This window comes from Lathyrus oleraceus, chromosome 7, assembly GCF_024323335.1.
Source record: "Lathyrus oleraceus cultivar Zhongwan6 chromosome 7, CAAS_Psat_ZW6_1.0, whole genome shotgun sequence".
NCBI lineage: Eukaryota > Viridiplantae > Streptophyta > Magnoliopsida > Fabales > Fabaceae > Lathyrus > Lathyrus oleraceus.
The window spans coordinates 547,673,079-547,696,216 of record NC_066585.1 but is presented as its reverse complement, the minus strand read 5'-3'; the positions used below and the strand labels follow the sequence as shown (position 1 = coordinate 547,696,216).

At 33.3% G+C, this 23,138-nt stretch overlaps 1 protein-coding gene across 1 annotated transcript; it reads right to left on the bottom strand.

Moving 5' to 3' along the window:
- Positions 1 to 21,306: 21,306 nt before the first annotated feature.
- Positions 21,307 to 22,829, bottom strand: LOC127107655 (F-box/kelch-repeat protein At1g80440). The gene has a single exon (XM_051044957.1). It carries the CDS (start codon positions 22,499 to 22,501, stop codon positions 21,422 to 21,424), a length of 1,080 nt encoding a protein of 359 aa, XP_050900914.1. The 5' UTR covers positions 22,502 to 22,829; the 3' UTR covers positions 21,307 to 21,421.
- Positions 22,830 to 23,138: the final 309 nt, after the last annotated feature.

Below are 23,138 nucleotides of genomic sequence, written 5' to 3'. Positions count from 1 at the left end.
TTTAATTCAATTATTAGATTCTACCATTAATTAAAATAATGAAATAAAATTATATATATGATATACTTTTTTTATAAGCACGTATATTAATTATTTATGAAATTGTTTAAATTTAAGACATTTTTAAAACAATATATTCTATGAGTAACTGTAAATCCTAGGATTGTAGTGGTTCTTTAAAGCAAATAATTAATGGATAGTATTGTTAGACGTCTACGTTAGATTAATATATTTGATTATTATATTATCAATTTAGTAGTAAATCTCTATGATCAAACAAATGAGTGTTTTAATTTTATTAAAGTATTATTTTATTATAATTAAATTAGAGAATTTAATTAATAAAATAAAATATTCTAAGTAGAATATCATAGTAATAACTTGTGCATTTGCTTGGAAGAAGAACGCTACTTATATAATGTCATTATTATACATTAGTAGTAATAACTTGTGCATGGTGATAATTGGTGGAATATGTATAGAAAATATTCTAAAATGATAATTCCTTCTATTATGGTAGGAATATGGTGTATATAAAACATATATCAAGCTATTTGTTTAAGTGTGAAAGAAAAATTCTCCTAACAGTATTACACACTACACAAATATTGCTCAAACTTATCTTTTTTCACTAATTAAAAGTTGATGGTAAAATTGGTCCCAATGTGGATACTCGTAGAGTCTTCATAGTTTTAAAGAAATTTTGATAAAATATATCTTTTTGGAAAAATTAATTTATAAATCAAATGGATCAAACCTAGAATTATGAATGGTGTTCATTTTCTTAAAAGTATTTCAAGCACTATTTTTTAGTCTTAGAGTTGAAACGCAAGAATCATTAGGTTAATTCAGCCTTCTAATTGAATCTGTACAAGACTGATGGAGATTCAAATGTAGGGAAGAGTGTTTGGAATCATGTGAAGATGATGATGCACTATTTTTGTTATGTTTTTCTGAAATCGGAATGAATTATTTATATGTCATTTTGGTGTTGTTTCACTAGGTTGCGGCCCTTGGCGAAATTATTTTTTACCAAGAGTTACAAGTTTTTGCCAGAAGTTAAGTACTTTTTACCAAAAGTTACATTGTTTCACCTACTGCAACATTATTTAAGAGTTGTATACTTTCATTCTACAACAATATGTTTGAACTCAAACCTACTGCAACACTTCACAAGTGTTGCTTATTTCTGAATTCAAACTCATTGCAACACTTCACAAGTGTTGACTATTTATGAATTCAAAATTAATGTTCACTTGCATATTTTCTTGTCATTTTGGAACACACTCAAGATTATTAATTCTTAATAATTTACAACAATTCCCACTTGTTCTAATAATGACAAGATCAATTCCAAAAAAAGAGAAATAAAGAATGTTAATACAGTTAGGTATATTTCGATTTAAAACTTAACTTCAGTAAGGATAACGCAAAGTCTAATCGGAATGTTAGATAGAAATGCTTTTAAACCATTCATGCATATGATTAGACCAGAGTTACCTTACACACATTCTTTAAGGGTTCTTCCCCTACAAATCTCGCCTAGTACTTATTTATGATCATATGCTTTCCTGTTTCATGAATTTTTCATGAGAGAAACTCCAACTCTCACTTTGAGACGACGTCATCTCTAAATTCATATAGGTGAAATTCATGTTTTATCTATTTCTTAAAATACATATCCTCGATATAGAACTTCATTAAGAGTTTGAATAAAAAAACTCAACCCTCACTTTAAAGGTCAACATTATCACAAAATATTCGACAAACATCCAAATCAACGACTTATTGTTATCCATTGAATCTTGGGGTTAATATCATGTTAATGTAAGATTGAGTTGCCGCCATTGTCGGAACTCTTACTCAAGGAGTTTCAACCCCATGCCTCTCGAGGTTGTTTTTACTAAGTCTATAGTCAGTGGCTTAGTAAATGGATCAACCAAATTATAGCTCGTTTGTATATAGGTGAGTGAAATGATTCCATCTTTAATCAATTTTCTCACAAAAGAATGTCCAAGACCTATGTGCCTATACTTTCCATTGTATACTTCATTGAATTCTCTAGTTAGGGTGACTTGACTACCACAATGTATCAACACTCTTGAAACATTCTCCTTAGCTAATGAAAAATTCCAACAGAAGGTCCCTCAACCACATAGCTTCTTCACCAGTGGAAGTAAAAGCCTCGAACTATGATTTTATGGTTGAGAGAGTGAACCATGTTTGTTTCTTACTCTTCCAAGACATTGTACCCTCGATTAATGTAAATATCCACATAAATGAAGATTTATGATATTCAACACTTGATATCAAACTCGTATCGCTATATCCTTCTAATATGCCAAGAAATCTACCATAATGGAAACCAAGATTTTTTGTTTTCATAGGATAGCCAAAAATCCTAATGATGATCCTCCAATGCTCATCATTTGGATTGCTAGTAAAATCTACTCATTTCACTTATTACAAATTCTATATCGGGTCTAGTACATTGCATGCACTTGCATATTTCGATTGAGCCACAACTCTTCCATCATTCTTTTGAAGTTTAACATTAGGATCAAATGGAGTACTCACTTTTTTGAAATGTAAGTGTTTGAACCTGTCAAGTACTTTTTTAACATAACGTGTTTGACTAAGTTGATAACCCCTACTATTTCACTTTACTTTGATCCCCAAAAGTGTGTCAACTAGTCCAAGATCATTCATATTTCCTGTGAAAGTTAGAAATCTCTTTGTTTCTAAAATTTCATTCATCTCGTTGCTATTGATCAATCATATAATCAACATGGAGACAAATGAATATCACAATATTCTCACACAACTTTGTGTACAAACACTTATCACAAGAATTAGACGAATAAGGCTTTTAGATAATCATGCATGATGATGCAAGAAGGTTTTTAGATGAAGTGATAGATAAAATGATGAGCACTTTAAATTAGTATAGTATAAATTGCAATGAGCACCTTAGTTATGTTTACTTGTCTCAAATTTTCACTTGAATTTCTATGTTAAACATTCTTGATCGACTTCATCATTGATGTGTATGACACTTTTTGATCATTTTCTTCTTTGATAATCTTTGTCTTCATCAAAATTGAACTAGATATAAGATGTATTCCTCACAATATCACTCTGTTGATGATGACAAAATATTTGAATTTCTATTTTGATAATGGTCGAAAAATCTTCCCTTAAGTTGTGTGTCTCTCCATTAATTGGTGAATCTTACAACGTCAAAGTCAAATTTTTGGTGTCATTGTTTTGGTGCTTGTTTTAATCCATACAAGGATTTGAAAAGCTTTCACACCTTTTGTTTATTACTAGGAAGCACATAACCTTATGGTTGCTTCATGTAAATCTCCTCTTCGAGATCTCCATATTAAAATTTCGTTTTGACATTCATTTGATGAACTATAAGGTCATGCAAAGAAGATAATTCAAACAATGCTCTAATTTTCATTGTGCTTGCTATTAGTGCATATGAATCAAATGATAAACACCTTTTTGTTTAAAACATCATTGGTCATTAATCTAGACTTGTTATTTAGTGTACCATCACACTATGATACTTCATTCTAAACAAGAGGTATCCCTTGAAGCTATTGATTCCTTATAAGTCATATGATCATCTTCCACTTGAAAAATAATAGGAATGTTACATACAAAATTCTTACTATTTCCTTCCATTAGATAAAAGAAATAAGTTGATTATCAATTTTTTTCAATCCTAGATCCTTAGCCTTTCAGACTCTTCTTCTTATTCTAAGTTAGGATTATGTTCCAGCAATCCATGAAAAACTTTTTGTTTGTGTTGCAACAATCTATGGAGAATCCTCCTCATAAGGGTCTTCATTTGTAGGAATCCCGAATTCCTTATTCTTCGAGATAAGATTCTCAAAATTTTCATATCTCAGAATTCAATAGTCACATTAGACTCCAAATTCAAAAGTCTATATAAGTCATTATTCATCTTTGAATGATCTTTATATGTCTTATTAAATCACAAACATGTTTTTTATGAATTTGATCACTTTGGTGATTAATAAATCCAAACTTTTAAAATTTTAATTTCAATTTATCTTTCATGCAAATTAGCCTTTATAAAAATTAATTTTAAAAATAAACAAAGGAACATCCTGTATTTTTGAAAAAATAATTTCATACCAACTTGAATTCTTATGCAACATACATATAATATACATATAATTAGTATTTATATAATAAGTAGTATTTATATGTCATTAAAATAAGGCACCGTATGGCAATCAATATGCCGGAAGACGACAACATAGAATCTGTTATACTAGTATATTTATTATTATAAAACTTTTTAAAATTGTATATATAATTCTGTTTCGTTCAAAGGGTGTATCATGTTTCTCTATTTCTTAAAGTAAAACAACATTTTGTCATGCACTTCTATCATGGTCAAATTTACATATCATGAATGGACAATAAGTATATTTACATATCATGAATTCCATATCCCATAGTGGAACGAATTTTTTTCTATTATGTACAATACCAGTGTGGCAATGTACATATTTCTTGATATTATGTTCAAGGCCCTTCAATTTCTATTCATATACTCCCTTCGTCACACAATAACTAATGTATTTGGAATAAAGGACCGTCCTAAAATGAATGTTTCATTTCAATTTTCAATACATCTTTTTCAATTTTATCCTCTAATTAATACTCTCTCCGTCTAGACTATTCTTATCATATATTGAGAATACTGAAAGTAATATTAATTAAAGATAAAATTGGAAAAAATTTATTGGAAATTAAAATGAGTCATTCATTTTGGAACACTCTTTTATTCCAAATGAGTCACCCATTATGGAACGTTGGAGTATTACTTTCACAATTCTCAATACATTATAAAGATACTTTAATAAAAATATCATTTTCATGTGTGAAATAGTCAATTGGATCACTTATCGTGAGACGATGGAAATAGTAAATAGGTTACATAATCAAGTATGATATAATTGGGTAATCATGATTTATTCATGTATTATCACATGCATATCATTCAACCATCAATATCTAATAATTTGTCCAATTAAAGCATGAGCAATCAAAACTTATGAGAAGTAGTTGGAACAATCTCTTATTGGTAAGTGTATCATCCTAGCATCCATGAGTCCTAATCTTCAGAGGCAACATGAGGATATGAACCCTCTTGAAATCATTGAACATCTTAAGAAGATGTACAGTGGACAAAGTAAGACAACTAGATTTCAGTTGTCTAAAACTTTATTTAGGTCTTCGTTGAGTGCAAATGATTAAGTTGGATCTCATGCTCTTAAGATGATTGATCTCATTGAACAACTTGAGAAGTTGGGATGCACAATTGGAAAAGAACTTTCTCAAGGTTTGATTTTGCAATCACTTCTTGATTAATTTTCACAATTTGTTGTTAATTTTAATATGAATAAGATGGATGCTAATTTGCATGAAATGCTTAACATGCTGATTAATTATGAAAATCAATTTTCCTCTAAAAATAAGAAAGGAATTATCATGGTTGTTGGCGAGGCCTTTAAGAAAAAGGGCAAAGGAAAGTTTAACTCAAAAAAGAAGCCTTATGGGTCTACAGGTGGTGTTACCAAACCCAAGCACATAAAGGTCAATGTCAAACAAATTGATGTTGGATGTTTCTTCGGTAAGGAAAAGGGACATTGGAAAAGAAATTGTAAGAAGTATATTAATTCTCTAAAGAAATCTAGTGAGACATTAATGAAAAATGTTTTCATGATTTCTTTAACTATTACTTATCCTACAATGTGGGTATTAGACACTGACAGTAATTTTAACATCTGTGATACATTACATGGACTTCAGATAAGGAGAAAGTTAAATAAAGGTGAAGTCAACCTTCAAGCAGGGAATGAAGAAAATGTTGTTATTGTAGCAATTGGATTGATCTCATTAATAATGCCCACTGGCAAAGTGCTAGTGTTAGAGAATTGTTATTACGTTCCGAACTTTATTTCAAATGTAATTTCAGTTTCTATGTTGGCCAAGTGTGGTTTTCGCATTATGTTTAATAATAATATTGGCTCTATTTATCATAACAATGTTTTATGTGCGAATGGTTATCTCCAACGTGGCATATATGTTTTGTCAAATGTGAATTATAATTATGTTTTGCATGTTTCTTCTGGTTTTAAGAAAAATAGAGATAATCAATTAAATAAAACTTATCTTTGGCATTGTAGGCTCGGTCACATTTGTGAGAAAAGAATTAAAAAGTTACACAACGAAGGTTGCATTGATAATTATGATTATGAATCGTATGAAACTTGTAAATCTTGCTTAAAAGAAAAAATCACCAAATCTCCATTTAATGGAAGTGGGGAGAGAGCATCTGAATTATTAGGACTAATTTATACAGATGGTTGTGAAGCTATGAAAATTCAATCCAAAGGTGGATATTCTTGTTTCATTACTTTCACTGATGATATGTTAAGATATGGTTTTTTGTATCTAATGAAACATAAATCTGAACCATTTGAAATGTTCAAAAAAATTCCCAGTGGAATTGAAAAACAAACTGGCAAAAGTATCAAAGTGATTAGATCTGATAGATGGGGAGACTATCTTAATGAAAACTTATTGATTATCTAAAAGAGGATGGGATTCTTTCACAGTTGACACCTCCAGTTACACTTCAACATAATGTTGTATCTGAAAGAAGAAATCGAACCTTATTAGATCTGGTTAGATCTATGATGGGGTTCACTAATCTTCCAATAAATTTACGGGGGTATGCATTGGAAGCAGCAACTTATCTTTTAAATAAAGTACCTCAAAAATCAGTCCCTACAACTCCATACGAGATAGAGAAAGGATATAAGCCAAATCTAAAACATATTAGAATTTGGATTGTCCAGCTTATGTCAAGAAATTACAAACAAACAAACTTGATGCTAGATCCAGTGTGTGTAGATTCATTGGATATCTAAAAGAAACAATGGAATATTATTTCTATCATCCATATGATCATAGAGTGTCTGTGGCTACAGGAGAAACCTTTCTTGAAAGGGAATTTCTCACAGAGGGAAGTCATGATAAAGAAATAAAACTTGATGAATGTTGGTTCTAAGTGTTGGCAGCAATTTTGGTAAAACAAAGAGTGTTCACAAGATGTTATGTGTCATGTCTTAACATGAGATATCCTATGTACCTGCTGGAGTTCAAGAACATGATCATGCAGGATTGTGTCAGAATGTCATAATGACATGGCATTTGATGATATGTACCTACTGGAGTTCAAATGAAAGACATGATCATGTAGGATTGTTTCAGAATGTCATACACAATGTCATGGCATCTGATATGGTTGTACCTGCTGGAAATTAATATTGGAATTATGGAATTATGCAGGATTGTTCCAGGATGTCAGACCTGATGTCATGACATCCTGTACACAGAACATTCAGTATGAATGTCTGGTGTTTTGTGATTGCACAATTAATGGCAATCTTTGTATGATTGAAGATATGATTTGAAGGCGCATTCAATCATTGATTACAACCTGATTTACTTATTTTCCAAAGAGATCTAACCAGCTGTCATGGGAAGATTTGATTGGAAAATAGACTTAGGGTTTCAAGATGTCCAAGCCCAGCTGAAAGCTTCTATAAAAAGGGACATGGAAAACCTGATTTTACACACAACCAATACTAAGCTAAATACAGAGAGAGAGCTAGGGTTTATGTCTTGTTTAGTCGTAAGACTTGTAAGCCATTCAAGTCATCCATTGATGATTGAATTGGTCTGATTTGTGGTTGTAATTTGTCACTCTAAAGCTGTTAAGCAAAAGTGTGTGTCTACTTGATCAAAGTTGTGAAGCAAGATCAAGTGTGTGTCTACTTGATCAAAGTTGTGAAGCAAGATCAAGTGTGTGTCTACTTGATCAAAGCTGTGAAGCAAGATCAAGTGTGTGTCTACTTGAACAAAGTTGTGAAGCAAGATCAAGTGTGTGTCTTCTTGATCAAAGTTGTTAAGCAAGATCAAGAGTGTGTCTTCTTGATTGAAACTGTGAAGTAAAATCAAGAGTGTGTTATTGAAAAGTGTTTTATTTTCTCAAGGGATTGTTGTTTAAAATCACAGGTGTGATTGTAGGGAAGTGAGTGGGTTCTCATATCTAAGAGTGCTTAGATAGAAATTGCACGGGTAGAGATTAGGTGAGAAAGACTGTAACTTGTTGAAGTGTACGGAGAGTCTTTGAACTGATTCTATTTTAGTGAATTTCCTTCCTGGCTTGGTAGCCCCCAGATGTAGGTGAGTTGGACCGAATTGGGTTAACAATTGCTTGTGTATCTTGCATTACTATTCTCTATCTTTATTCTGTTTGCATTACTCAGATATTAGTGTCGTGACATTACCTTCGACATCTTATATCTGATACCAGAATTTTAATTGGTATCAGAGCAGGCATCCTGCTCTGGTTCTGGGTGAGATCTAGGGGCAATACTTTATGGTACAATGGAGAGAGATAGAGGATCTACTCACAGGCCACCAATTTTAGATGGATCTAACTATGACTATTGGAAACCTAGAATGGTAGCCTTCCTAAAAACTCTTGATAATAAGGCCTGGAAGACTGTGTTAACAGGCTGGGAACATCCAGTAATTACTAAGGAAGGAGAAGCCACTGCTGATAAGAAGCCTGAAGAACAATGGTCCAAGGAGGAGGATGATCTAGCCCTTGGAAATTCTAAAGCATTGAATGCCATCTTCAATGGAGTAGATAAGAACATCTTCATATTAGTAAACAACTGTGAAGTGGCTAAAGATGCTTGGGACATTCTTAAAACCACTCATGAAGGCACCTCTAGAGTAAAAATGTTTAGACTACAGTTGCTCACCACCAAGTTTGAAAACTTAAGGATGAAAGAAGATGAAAATATTCATGAATTTCACATGAGTATCCTTGAAATTGCCAATGCCTCTGGAGCTTTGGGAGAGAAGATGTCAGATGAAAAGTTAGTAAGGAAAATACTCAGATCACTCCCTAAGAGATTTGCTATGAAAGTAACAGCCATAGAAGAATCTCAAGACATTTCAAATATGAGAGTTGATGAGCTAATTGGATCCCTCCAAACATTTGAGATGGGAATATGTGATGGATCTGAAAAGAAAGCCAAGAGCATAGCATTCATGTCAAACACTGAAGAGGAAGATGAGGAAGGTGGTCAAGATACTGATGAAGATCTGGCAAAAGAAGTAGCAATGCTGGGAAGACAGTTCAACAGACTGATGAAAAAGATTGATGTGAGATCTAATGTCAAGAACATCACATCTGACATCAGTAAATCCAACAGTTCTGGCAGAAGAACAAAGTCTGAAGAAAAGCCCAAAGAAGTTCAGTGCTATGAGTGTAATGGGTATGGTCATATTAAAACTGAATGTGGGACCTACCTCAAGAAACAAAAGAGGAGTCTTGTTGCTTCTTGGTCTGATGGAAGTGAAACTGAAGAAGCTGCAAATCATGCGACTGCATTGACAGGAAGATGGGGTTCTGATGGAGAGTCAGGAGATGATGAAGTAACCTTTGAAGAGCTGGCCACTACCTACAAAGAGTTGTGCCATAAAAGTGCAGGAGTGTGCAGACAAGTTGAAACTCGGAGGAAAGTGATTGCTCAGCTGGAAAATGAAAAGGAAGAATATGTTGAAACCATCTCCAAGTTAAAAACTGAAGTAGTACTCTTAAATTCCAAACTAGATGAGATGACCAAGTATGTAAGAATGCTTAACAATGGATCTGACATCTTAGACAGGATTCTCCAGACTGGTCAAATAACAAGGGACAAATCTGGCATTGGATTCAATGAATCTAAGGCTGAGCGCAGTTACACTGGTTGTAAACCAAAATCCAAACCTAAGTACAGTGATGCTAAAAACAAACCTGAGATGTCATATCATATGTTTCAACATCAGAAGGGAAAACAGCAGAAAGGGAAATATCAAAAATGGAGATGCCATTACTGTGGAAAATTTGGCCACCTAAAACCCTTCTGCTATAAGTTATATGGTTATCCTACCCCTGAGCAGACTCAATATCAATCATGATCCAAACCTCACAAGCCTGTCAACAAAAAGCAATGGGTTCCTAGGACAAAGGTTACAAGTCTAATAGCTCACACTTCCTTCAGAGTGTCAGCCAAAGAAGATTGGTATTTTGACAGTGGTTGCTCCAGACATATGACTGGAAACAAAAATCTGCTAACTGACCTTCACCCTCATGCCATGAGTTATGTTACCTTTGGTGATGGAGCAAAGGGTGAAATCAAGGGAATGGGTAAGTTGGATTGCTCTAGAGTTCCTGACCTTGACAATGTCCTACTTGCTAAGGGATTAACTGCTAATCTAATAAGCATCAGTCAACTGTGTGATCAAGATCTAAATGTAAACTTCACTAGAACTGAATGTCTGATTACTAACAAGGAAAATGAAGTAATCATGAAAGGAGTTAGGTCGAAAGATAACTGCTACATGTGGAGCTCTCAAGAAACTGGTTACTCTTCAATGTGTACCTTAGCCAAAGAGGAAGAAGTGAAGATATGGCATCAAATATTGGGCCACCTGCATCTTAAAGGTATGAAAAGGATCATAACTATTGAAGTTGTTAGAGGAATTCCCAACTTAAAGATTGATGAGGGAAAAATCTGTGGAGAATGTCAGATTGGTAAACAGACAAGGATGTCACACCAGAAGCTCAGACATGACACCACTACCAAAGTTTTGGAACTCCTCCATATGGATTTGATGGGACCCATGCAAGTAGAAAGTCTTGGTGGGAAGAAGTATGCGTATGTGGTGGTGGATGATTTCTCTAGATACACCTGGATCAATTTCATAAGAAAAAACTGATGTGTTTGAAGTCTTCAAGGAGCTTTGTCTAAAACTACAAAGAGAAAAGGAAAGCCCCGTCATCAAAATTAGAAGTGATCATGGGAAGGAATTTGAGAACAACAAATTTGTTGAATTCTGCTCTTCAGAAGGAATTCACCATGAGTTCTCATCTCCCATTACTCCTCATCAAAATGGTGTGGTGGAAAGAAAAAATAGAACTCTTCAAGAATCAGCCAGAGTTATGATACATGCTAAGAAGTTGCCCTACCATTTTTGGGCTGAAGCCATGAACACAACCTGCTATGTTCACAACAGAGTGACATTAAAGAAAGGGACTCCCACAACCCTATATGAAGTCTGGAAAGGAAGAAAACCTACAGTCAAATACTTCCATGTATTTGGTAGTAAATGTTATATCTTGGTTGATCGTGAGCAGAGAAAGAAGATGGATCCCAAAAAGTGATGAGGGAATATTTCTGGGCTACTCGACAAATAACAGAGCTTACAGGGTCTTTAATTCCAGAACTAATGTATTGATGGAATCCATTAATGTTGTGGTTGATGACCAACAGACTGATGTCATATACGATGTTGAGACATCTCTGAATGATTCCCCAACTGACTTCTCAGACAAAAATAAGGAAAGTGAACCTCCTCAAACTGAAACTGAAGATGACAAACTTAACAAGGGACCCTCTATCAGAATTCAGAAGGATCATCCCAAAGATCTTATCATAGGAGATCCAACTAAAGGAGTCACTACTAGATCAAGGGAAGTGATCTCACATGGCTGCTTTGTGTCAAAGATTGAACCTAAGAATGTCAAGGAAGCCTTGACTGATGAGTTCTAGCTCAATGCCATGCAGGAGGAATTAGGTCAATTCAAGAGGAATGAAGTATGGGAACTGGTTCCTAGGCCTGAAGGAGTAAATGTCATAGGTACAAAGTGGGTATATAAGAATAAATCTAATGAACAGGGGGTTGTTACTAAGAACAAAGCAAGATTAGTAGCTCAAGGATACACTCAAGTTGAAGGGGTAGACTTTGATGAAACTTTTGCTCCTGTAGCTCGCCTTGAGTCCATTAGATTATTGCTTGGAGTAGCGTGTATTCTGAAATTCAAACTGTTCCAAATGGATGTAAAAAGTGCCTTCTTGAATGGTTATCTAAATGAAGAAGTGTATGTTGAACAACCTAAAGGATTCATAGATCCAAATCTTCCACAACATGTGTACAGATTGAAGAAAGTCCTCTATGGGTTGAAGCAAGCTCCCAGGGCTTGGTATGAGAGACTCACATTGTTCCTCACTGACAATGGATACAGAAAGGGAGGTATTGACAAAACTCTGTTTGTGAAGAATGAAGGAGGGAAGCTCATGGTGGCACAAATATATGTAGATGACATTGTATTTGGTGGGATGTCAGAACAGATGGTTGAACACTTTGTTAGACAAATGCAATCTGAGTTTGAGATGAGCCTTGTTGGAGAACTGACCTACTTTCTTGGGCTACAAGTCAAACAGATGGAAGACTCTATTTTCCTATCTCAAAGCAAGTATGCCAAGAACATTGTGAAGAAGTTTGGCATGGAGAATGCAAGCCATAAAAGGACACCTGCTCCTACACATGTGAAAATCTCCAAAGACGAAAATGGTGTAGGTGTAGATTAGAGTCTACACAGAAGCATGATAGGCAGTCTGCTATATCTCACAACAAGCAGACCTGACATTGCATTTGCTGTTGGTGTTTGTGCTAGATATCAAGCTGAACCAAAAGTCAGTCACATAAACCAAGTGAAGAGAATACTTAAATATGTCAATGGCACCAGTGACTATGGGATGTTATATACTCATGGATCTGGATCTATGCTGACTGGGTACTATGATGCTGACTGGGCTGGAAGTGCTGATGATAGGAAAAGCACACCAGGAGGATGTTTCTTCTTAGGTAACAATCTGATATCATGGTTTAGCAAGAAACAGAACTGTGTATCTCTATCCACTGCTGAAGCTGAATACATAGCAGCTGGAAGTAGCTGTTCTCAACTGGTCTGGATGAAACAAATATTGTCTGAATACAATGTCACTCAAGAAGTCATGATATTATAATGTGATAACCTAAGTGCTATAAATATCTCCAAAAATCCTATTCAGCATAGTAGGACAAAGCACATTGATATTCGGCATCACTTCATTAGAGAACTTGTGGAAGAGAAGATCATAGCACTGGAGCATGTTACTACTGAAAAGCAATTAGCTGACATTTTCACTAAAGCTTTGGATGCCAATCAATTTGAATGGTTAAGAGGAAAGTTGGGGACCTGTATTCATGAGAACCTATAGCAAGCAAAGGAGTGTGTGGTTAATATCCTAGAGGATTTTTCTGGGTTTTGCAATGTGTGGCTGATGTTATGGAAGTTGTTCCCCCTGATGTTTTGGAAGCTGAAGTTTTTTTTGTTTGAATGTGTAATTTGTGGCAGTCCTCATTGATGCCTGTTTATAATATTTTGGGCTCTTAATGAGTTCCTTGGATTTGTTCATTATCTCAGCTATCACAGCTGTGTATGATGATGGTTTGTATCTCTTGAACAATTATGTTTTAACATATTATATGTTATAACATCTGATCTGACATTCTCTGCTAGGCTAATTGACATTTATTTTGTATAATTGGTCACCTTTGGTCAATTTTGACTAAAAAGGGGGAGAAATGTTTATGTGGAACTGGAGCTGTGAGGAGATGTATGTGGCTAGACAGATGGATAGCTATTGTTAAACAAAATGTTGTTTTATTTACAGATGTCAAAGGGGATGTCTGATGTGGTGGTGCACAGGTGGTGATGTTGAAGCAGATGTCAGAATGACATTCTGATTGTTACAGGTGTTGTTATTATCAAAGGAGATGAATGCACAGATTTAGGGGGAGAAGTAGTACCCTTGTGCATTTGTGTGTCTTACTAGTTGCATCCATAACTAGTAATTATGTTTGTGTTGCACAGATTTAGGGGGAGGAGAAGTACCCTTGTGCATGTGTGTATTACTAGTAGCTATAACTAGTAATTGTATTTGCTTCTACTGCTGATTAAACTATTATTATGTTGTTTAACTGCTGATAGTTTACCTTGTGAACAAAAAAGACAAATATATGTTTTAGCCAAAATTTGCCAAAAGGGGAGTTTGTTGGTTCTAAGTGTTGGCAGTAATTTTGGTAAAACAAAGAGTGTTCAGAAGATGTTATGTGTGATGTCTTAACATGAGATATCCTATGTACCTGCTGGAGTTCAAGAACATGATCATGCAGGATTGTGTCAGAATGTCATAATGACATGGCATATGATGATATGTACCTGCTGGAGTTCAAATGGAAGACATGATCATGCAGGATTGTTTTAGAATGTCATACACAATGTCATGGCATCTGATATAGTTGTACCTACTGGAAATTAATAATGGAATTATGGAATTATGCAGGATTGTTCCAGGATGTCAGACCCGATGTCATGACATCCTGTACACAGAACATTCAGTATGAATGTCTGGTGTTTTGTGATTGCATAATTAATGGAAATCTATGTATGATTGAAGATCTGATTTGAAGGTGCATTCAATCATTGATTACAACCTGATTTACTTATTTTCCAAAGAGATCTAACCAGCTGTCATGGGAAGATTTGATTGGAAAATAGATTTAGGGTTTTCAAGATGTCCAAGCCCAACTGAAAGCTTCTATAAAAAGGGACATGGAAAACCTGATTTTACACACAACCAATACTGAGCGAAATACAAAGAGAGAGCTAGGGTTTGTGTCTTGTTTAGTCGTAAGACTTGTAAGCCATTACAGTCATACATTGATGATTGAATTGGTCTGATTTATGGTTGTAATTTGTCACTCTAAAGCTGTTAAGCAAGAGTGTGTGTCTACTTGATCAAAGCTGTGAAGCAAGACCAAGTGTGTGTCTACTTGATCAAAGATGTGAAGCAAGATCAAGTGTGTGTCTTCTTGATCAAAGTTGTTAAGCAAGATCAAGAGTGTGTCTTCTTGATTGAAACTGTGAAGTAAAATCAAGAGTGTGTTATTGAAAAGTGTTTTCTTTTCTCAAGGGATTGTTGTTTAAAATCACAGGTGTGATTGTAGGGAAGTGAGTGGGTTCTCATATCTAAGAGTGCTTAGGTAGAAATTGCACGGGTAGAGATTAGGTGAGAAAGACTGTAACTTGTTGAAGTGTACGGAGAGTCTTTGAACTGATTCTATTTTAGTGAATTTCCTTCCTGGCTTGGTAGCCCCCAGATGTAGGTGAGTTGGACCGAATTGGGTTAACAATTGCTTGTGTATCTTACATTACTATTCTCTATCTTTATTCTGTTTGCATTACTCAGATATTAGTGTCGTGACATTACCTTCGACATCTCATATCCGATACCAGAATTTTAATGAAGATCAAGAAAATAATGAAACACCAAAGACTCATGAAAATGAAAATGAAGCTGAACATCCTTACTTTGATATTTTAAAATTAACACAAATGTCACTGACTTTAACACCTTTTGCTCAGGAACCAATTATAGCTCAGGAACAGGTTCATGAACCAATCATAGAAAATGTTCAACAACCTCTTAATCCATTTCAAGAGCCTGTCAGAAGAACTAGTCGAGTTCATTGAGCACCTAAAAGATTAAACTTAGTGGTGCAAGACAACACTTTGAATTAAGATCATCATAATGATGAATATCCTAAGAGCTATGAAGAGGTTATGCAAAGCTTGGATCGTGATAAATGGAAAAAAAATCCATGGAATCCGAAATGGAATCAATGAAAATCAACAAAGTTTGGACCTTGGTTAAGGATTAAAAGGAAATAAAACTTATTGGTTGTAAATGGGTTTACAAGAAAAAGATTGAAGTTGGCGAAAAGGTTGAGACCTATAAAGCTCGTCTTGTTGCCAAAGGTTATCGTTAAAAAGAAGGAATTGATTATGACGAAACTTTCCCCCCTATGGCAATGATTAAATCGATTCAGATTCTATTTTACATAGTAGCATTTATGATTATGAAATATGGAAAATGGATGTGAAAATAAGTTTTCTTAATAGTGAGCTAAAAGAGGAAGTGTATATGACACAACCTGAAGGATTCATATCTTTGTCTAATCATAACAAATTTTGCAAGCTACAACAATTCATCTATGGGTTAAAACAAACGGCTAGAAGTTAGAACATTTGTTTTAACAATATAATTATAAAATTCAATTTTGTTAAATGTGAAAAAGAACCCTATGTTAATAAAAAGGTCAGTGGGAGCACAATCAATTTTTTAGTGTTATATATGGATGACATATTATTCTTTGGAAATTATGTGCCAGCAATGCAAAGTACAAAGGTTTGGATATCATATCAATTCTCCATTAAAGACTTAGGTGAAGCAGCTTATATCTTAGGAATAAATATTTATAGAGATAGATCTAAAAGGCTGCTTGGACCCTCTCAATCTATGTACATTCATAGCATTTTAAAAATGTATAACATGGAAAGTTCCAAACAAGGCTATTTCCTGTAGGGATTGGAGTTACTTTCAATAAGGATAATTGTCCTAAAACTTCTGGAGAGAGAGAGAGAGAGAGAGAGAGCATGAATAGAGTACCATATGCTAGTGCAATGGGAGCTATCATGATGTACATGACTTGTACACGTCCTAATGTCGCTTATGCACTAGGTGTAACTAGTCAATATCAACCAAATCCTGGTGAGGAACACTGGAAAGTAGTTAAGTCCATTCTTAAGTACTTAAGAAGAACTAAAGACCAATTCCTCATTTATGGAGATTCTGAACTAAAACTAAAAAGGTATACTAATGCAAGTTTTTCATCAGACAAAGATGACAACAAATCTATTTTGGGTTATGTTTTCACTTTAAATAGTGGTGCAGTCAGTTGGAAAAGTTTTAAGTGAGCTATAGTAGCATATTCAACTACTGGAGCTGAGTACATAGCAACAAGTGAGTTGTTCCATCAATAGAAAAATATATACCATTATTATGTAATAATAATAGTGCCATTGCTCAAGCAAAGGATCCAGGCTCACACCAGAAATCTAAACACATTCTTCAAAGATATCATTTAATAAAAGAAATCATTGAACCCTGTGACATCAAGATTGAAAAGGTATATGCATAGAAGAATGCGGAGGATCCATTCAGCAAGGCGCTTGTCATAAATGTTTTTGACAAGCACAAGATGGAAATAAGATTGAAGTACATGATCAATTGACTCTAGTGCAAGTGGGAGATTGTTGAAAATAATTAGATATGCTCAAGACCCAATTGATCATGTAACAAAATTTTGAATTAGTAAAGTATTATATTTCATTATTATATTTACTATTTAATTTAAAAGTTAAATTTGATAAGTCCTTGATTAAAGTTATAGACTTGTTATCATAATATGGATTATGATACTGAGAAACATGTCTTTTTTTATTTTAATCTAAAGTATTCTTGATCGTAGAATTATTGTGAATAGGACATCATTAATTCATATATATATATATATATATATATATATATATATATATATATATATATATATATATATATATATATAATAGCTCTCATTTATTAATTTACATATATAGATGATGCATATGTTGATATGATCATTGAACGAACTCAATTGAGATTTTCTAATGGTTAATGTTACCTGAATCCATCAATAGAATATTCTCGAGAAGAAATATAATAATTTTCTTAGACATGAGATTATCATAGTAATTAACAAGTTATTTGTTGTATTTTGATTATAGACACCTAAAACCTTAGTATGCTAGTTGAAAAGATCTTGTATACGATTAAATACTTATAATTAATGAATAATCAAGATGGGATCCGTCAACTCTTGGTAATGAGTTTGAGCTCTATAATTAAAACTTATGCCCAGAAAAAAATTAGTTGAAGAAGAAATGAGTTTCTTTACTTATAGATATTAACTTATTAGAATTTAACAATAATATCATACTCTAAAGTTAATTAGAGTTATAAGAAGAAAAATATTATACTATATTCTTCTAATAGTTCTTGAAAGTAAATAAATACTTCATATTATCCGTTGATTAATATATTTGATTATCATATTATCGGTTTAGTAATAAAACCTACAAAGTCACACACAAATGAGTATTCTAATTTTTATTAAAGAATTATTCTATTATAATTAAACTAGATAATTTAATTAATAAAATAAAATATTTTAAGTGAAATATTATAGTATTTTTTGCTAGCACAAAATATACAAATAATATATAAAATATAGGGCACAAGTTAAAAGAACTCACTTATAGAAAGTTTATATCGGAAAAAAAATTAATTCTATATTTTTACTATAATCAATGCATAATTTTTAAGACAATATATCTTCATTTACGTAGTTCTATTCATTACGCAAAAGTTAACATTATCCATAAAATTCATTTGAACATATTTGTTTATTTTAAAATAAATAGATTACATATAAATGCAAACATTGGAAACTTCACAGTTTTCAATTAACAAGTTTTTAATACATATTCTTCAATTCCTTGGAAGAAGAGCGTTATTCATATATGTCATTATTATATGAGGAATGATAACTTGTGTTATATGGGTACAAAATAAGAATTAAAGAAAATAATTTTGCGTTGAAAATTGTGGATTGATTTTAATAAAGGTATAAAATTAATTTTATAATTAGTTTTTTCAATACAAACTTTTTACAAGTGGATGTCTTATCTTGTGTCCCTAGGACACAAGTTAGCATTGCCATTATTATATATTAGTAATAACTTGTGCATTTTCTAAATGGTAATAATTGATTGAATTATGTTTAAAAAATGTTTTTCTAATTAAAATGATAATTACGAGTATGGTGTATATAAAACAGATACCAAACTATTTGTTTAAGTGTGAAAGAAAAATTCCCCTCACATTAGTATACACTACATAAATATTACTCAAATTTATCTTTTTCTACTAATCAAAAATTGATAGTAAAATTGATCAAAGTGTTGATATACGTAGAGTCTTCGTAGTTTTGAAGAAATTTTTAAGATTCACGAACTGATTAATAGGTACATTTTTAGTATCTTATTTGATAAAATATATTTTTCTTGCAAAATAGATCCAATTTTATTCCTTTATATTTGTTCAGAACAAATTTTAATCCTACAATTTCCTCTATCACTTTTGTTATTGAGTTGGTTTTGGTTTGTTGAATGTTGGTTTGCAGGAAGAAATCGAGAAAGATGGGGAAATGTTTTATGAATTTATTTGTTTGAATCCTGAGAACACTAGAAATTATACATTCGGTGACACAATATTACAACGGTTATTTTTCCACCGTAGTCATTTCACATTTTTTACGCGCATATTTTTTTTATTAAGAAATTGTTCATCACAATTTCTGAAAATAACTGTGGTCATAGAACTTGGATGACAAACTTTGATTCCTACCATCCATATTTTCCCATTTTTTCAATAAAAATAAGTGTGTCACCCTTAATATTTTTTGTTATGTTAACATTGAAAGTGAAAGTATAACAACTACAGTTGTTTCATTCAACTAGTTGTTTCATTCAACCATGGTTATAATTTTCATATTTCACTACAGTTGTTTCTTGCAACCGTTGTAAAATTATTTTCGCTCAATAAAAATATAATAGACACTTTAGTTCATAACACACAATGGTGCCCTAGCAAACAAGATCCGACAATGATAGCAAAATCATTTCTGAAAACGAATATCATTTATGGAAACAAATTTTTTATCCTCTTCGACTTACGATACGTTACCTTTCTGTGTTTGTCTCTCTCTCTCTCTCTCTCTCTCTCTCTCTCTCTCTCTCTCTCCCTCCCTCCCTCTCTCTCTCTCTCTGGTAATGGTACTGCTTTATTTTTCAGACTTTTGCTTCTCTTCCTTTGTTTCTTACTTCATCAGCTTCTCAATCTCCTTCTCAAAATCCCTCTTTTGAGCCTTATACTACTTTGATTTACCGTTTTAGTTGAAGAGTAATGTGATCTGAATGATTATGCAAACGTCTGTTTTTATAAGTAGAAATCTTGAATAACATAAAATCTATTTTGAAAACTACGCACTTTGAAAAACTTCCTTTTAGAATTTGACTTTGACTATCTTGAATATTGTGGATAATTGCTTACCTTTTTCTTTAGCCATTGAGATTTCGTGAATATTTTATTTCTGTTTTTACTCAAATTTAGACATGGATTGCGGAAAGTTGTTGGATGCAACTGAAGTCAATATCTTATATATTCAAATAGTAGGATAGTTCTCGTGTGTTAAAAAAATTCAAAAAAATAAATTAAAACTCCTTCTAAGTGGTCGGGTCTAGAATATTAACATATCTTGTATTATGTTGAGATTTTCTTTAATTTAATTAATTTTCCTTAGAATAAATATTTATTTGACATTTATAAATGCAATTAAGTTACCAATCAAACATAAATATTGACCTAAATAGTTAAACTTTTTTTTTTGTTAAATAGTTAATCTTTTCACTCACGCTTAACGTGACTTGGATTCAACTCTTCCTTTAAAAATGTTAGTTAGTGCACGCTACATGTTAAATTTAGTTAAGATTAATTCTACACATTTCCTAACCTAATAACTTTAGGATAACAAAAAAAAAAACATTACCAATCAAACAAGAAAATGAAATTGTAACAAAAAAATCCAACAATTATTAGTCTATCAGTTTCAAATTAATTCCATTAGTTGAAATGAAGAAAGAATTATTTCTTTTTTCAAATAGTACTATTAACGTGTATTTTAAGAAAAGTAAAAAAGAAAATTTGGATACATTAATATTTAAACAAGTTTTTTATTATTTAATGTCTTAACATATACCTAGACACATGTTAGCATTTGACTACTACTTGCTGCATAGTAAAGCTTTGTAAAATGGAATAAGAACTCAAATAGATAAACTTGGAGAATGTGCCATGACCTCAAACCGTTGAACACGATTGCGTCTAATAGAAGAAACCACATATATTCCGTAAAATTTACGACAACAATAATACTACTAAGGTTTACAATGACATTGCCATAGAAACACAACAAAACTTCCATTAATATGTTTATTTACATAGCAAACGTATTTATTTCACCTTCCCCTTTTCTTTTCCTTAAAATAATAGGTCAACCCAAACCTAATAACTAAAAACCGTTAACATAAAAGTTGCAAAACTAAAAAAAAAGTGAAAAAGAAGGAGTACAACCAATAACTTGAAAGCAACATTATAAAACAATTATAGAGGAATAATTTAGATAAAATACAATTAATATTATCTTAAATTTTATAAGTCACATTTAAAATAAGTCTCATTTAAAAAGAAATATTTTTTTTTTAAAAAAGACATTTAAAATGTAACGGACCGGGACACAATTGCATAGACAAATTTTTGATTTCCAAAATTCGCTTCAATTTAATTTTACAATGTTACTTAAATTTCCACTATTCCAAAATGTCATTGAGTGTAGAATTCAAAATTCAAAAACCAAACCCCTAAATTTCTAAAACACAACCGGTTTGGACATGTCCCTTAAACCCATCTGGATAATCCAGTTTTCTCCAATTACATCTCATCACATCAAAAACATAACCCATATGCACTTCCCCATATCCACTTGATCCAATCACAACCACAAACCCATCGAACGCTCCAACATACGCCACGTTGCGTATCTCATCCGGAACATTCCCCATCTTCTGCCACGTGTGACTCCTCATCGCAACTAACTCCCCGCCACAACACATATAAACACTCTCACCACCATCTCCACCGTCAACCAAAGTCATAGGACACGTGGCACAATCCAAAAACTCTTCCTCAACTTGACCCCACTTCCACGTCATAAAATCGAACGCTTCCGCGCTTCTTTCAAATCTCCCTTGATTCTCCGTTTTGTAACCACCGACGACCGCAAACCTCCCACGGAGGAACACCGCCTTACACTCATCACGCTCCGACGACATCTCCGGAAGCTCAACCCACTCATCCGCCACAACATCATAAACCAACGCCGACCTCAGCGCGTTTTTCTCATCATCATGACCACCGGCGACAAAAACATTCCGGCAACCATCCGACGAGCAACCGAAAAACGTTCTAGCTCCACCTGGCATGTGGGTCCCACAACGCCACTTCGCCGACAAGAAATTATAAACAAACACAGAATTCGATGCTTTCCATGATTCCGGATCTAACCCACCCAACACGACAAGATCATAACCCACGCATGCTAACTGACACATCACCGGTAACCCTGAACTATAACCGGGTGGCGCTGGTAACTCACTCCAGCTACAAGTTTCCGGTTCAAATACACTAAGCCGGTAAACCGGGTTTGTAAGTCTTTTAGTCGAACCGGTTTCTGTTTTCTCCGGTTCAACACGTGCTTGAACCATAACTAAAACCTTTTGAGCATGTCCTGTTCTCCTCCGTTGACGGTGATACTCCGGTGTATGTATCTCTTTCTTCCACCCTTTACATATCGAAGCCACCGCCGGAAACTGTTGGTATGAAACCCGAATTAGACAGTCTCGGGCTACGTCTTCGGGTAGACCCGAAATAAGCTCCATCATACAAGAAATTTAGAAAACTTGAAATTAGAGAGTGAAAACGAAAATCAAATGATGAATTAACAAAGACCCACGATTTGTAATTGAAAAAAGAGAAGATTTTTAGGTGAAACTTGATTGAAAAAGAGAAAAGGGGTGTTTTTGTTTTTGGGATATGTTACTATCTTTAGATTGAGTTTTTTTTTAAGAGAGTATAAGAGAAGTTGTGAAGTGCTGATATAAAGTTATTGAGGTTGTGTGTTGAGGTGAGAGGTTTGAGGATTGGGATTTATAGAGGATAAGAAAATAAAGAAAGAGGGGTGCACATGGGTATGGTATGGTGATTGCATTTGGGGGCAAGTTGTGAGTGAAAAAGTTATAACTATAATAAGTGCTTCTAGAAGGGTTTTTGATTGAGAAGCTGGACATGTTGAAAAGGACAAATAAGCTTTTATAATTATTGAAAGGTTGCAACGACTTTTACTATGCAATTGATAGCAATCTAATGTTAATCTCTTTCTCTTTTTATTTTTTGGGGTTTAAAAATCTAAGGTTAATTTCGATTCTATTTTACTTGTTTATGGACGAGTTTATCTATATCTTCAAAGATGGATCAAACTCAGAATATTAAGTGGTCCACATGCAAAAAAAGGGTTATTTT

Coding starts and splice junctions, on each gene's coding strand:
- LOC127107655 (XM_051044957.1), bottom strand. CDS start 22,501: ATGATGGAGCTTATTTCGGGTCTACCCGAAGACGTAGCCCGAGACTGT.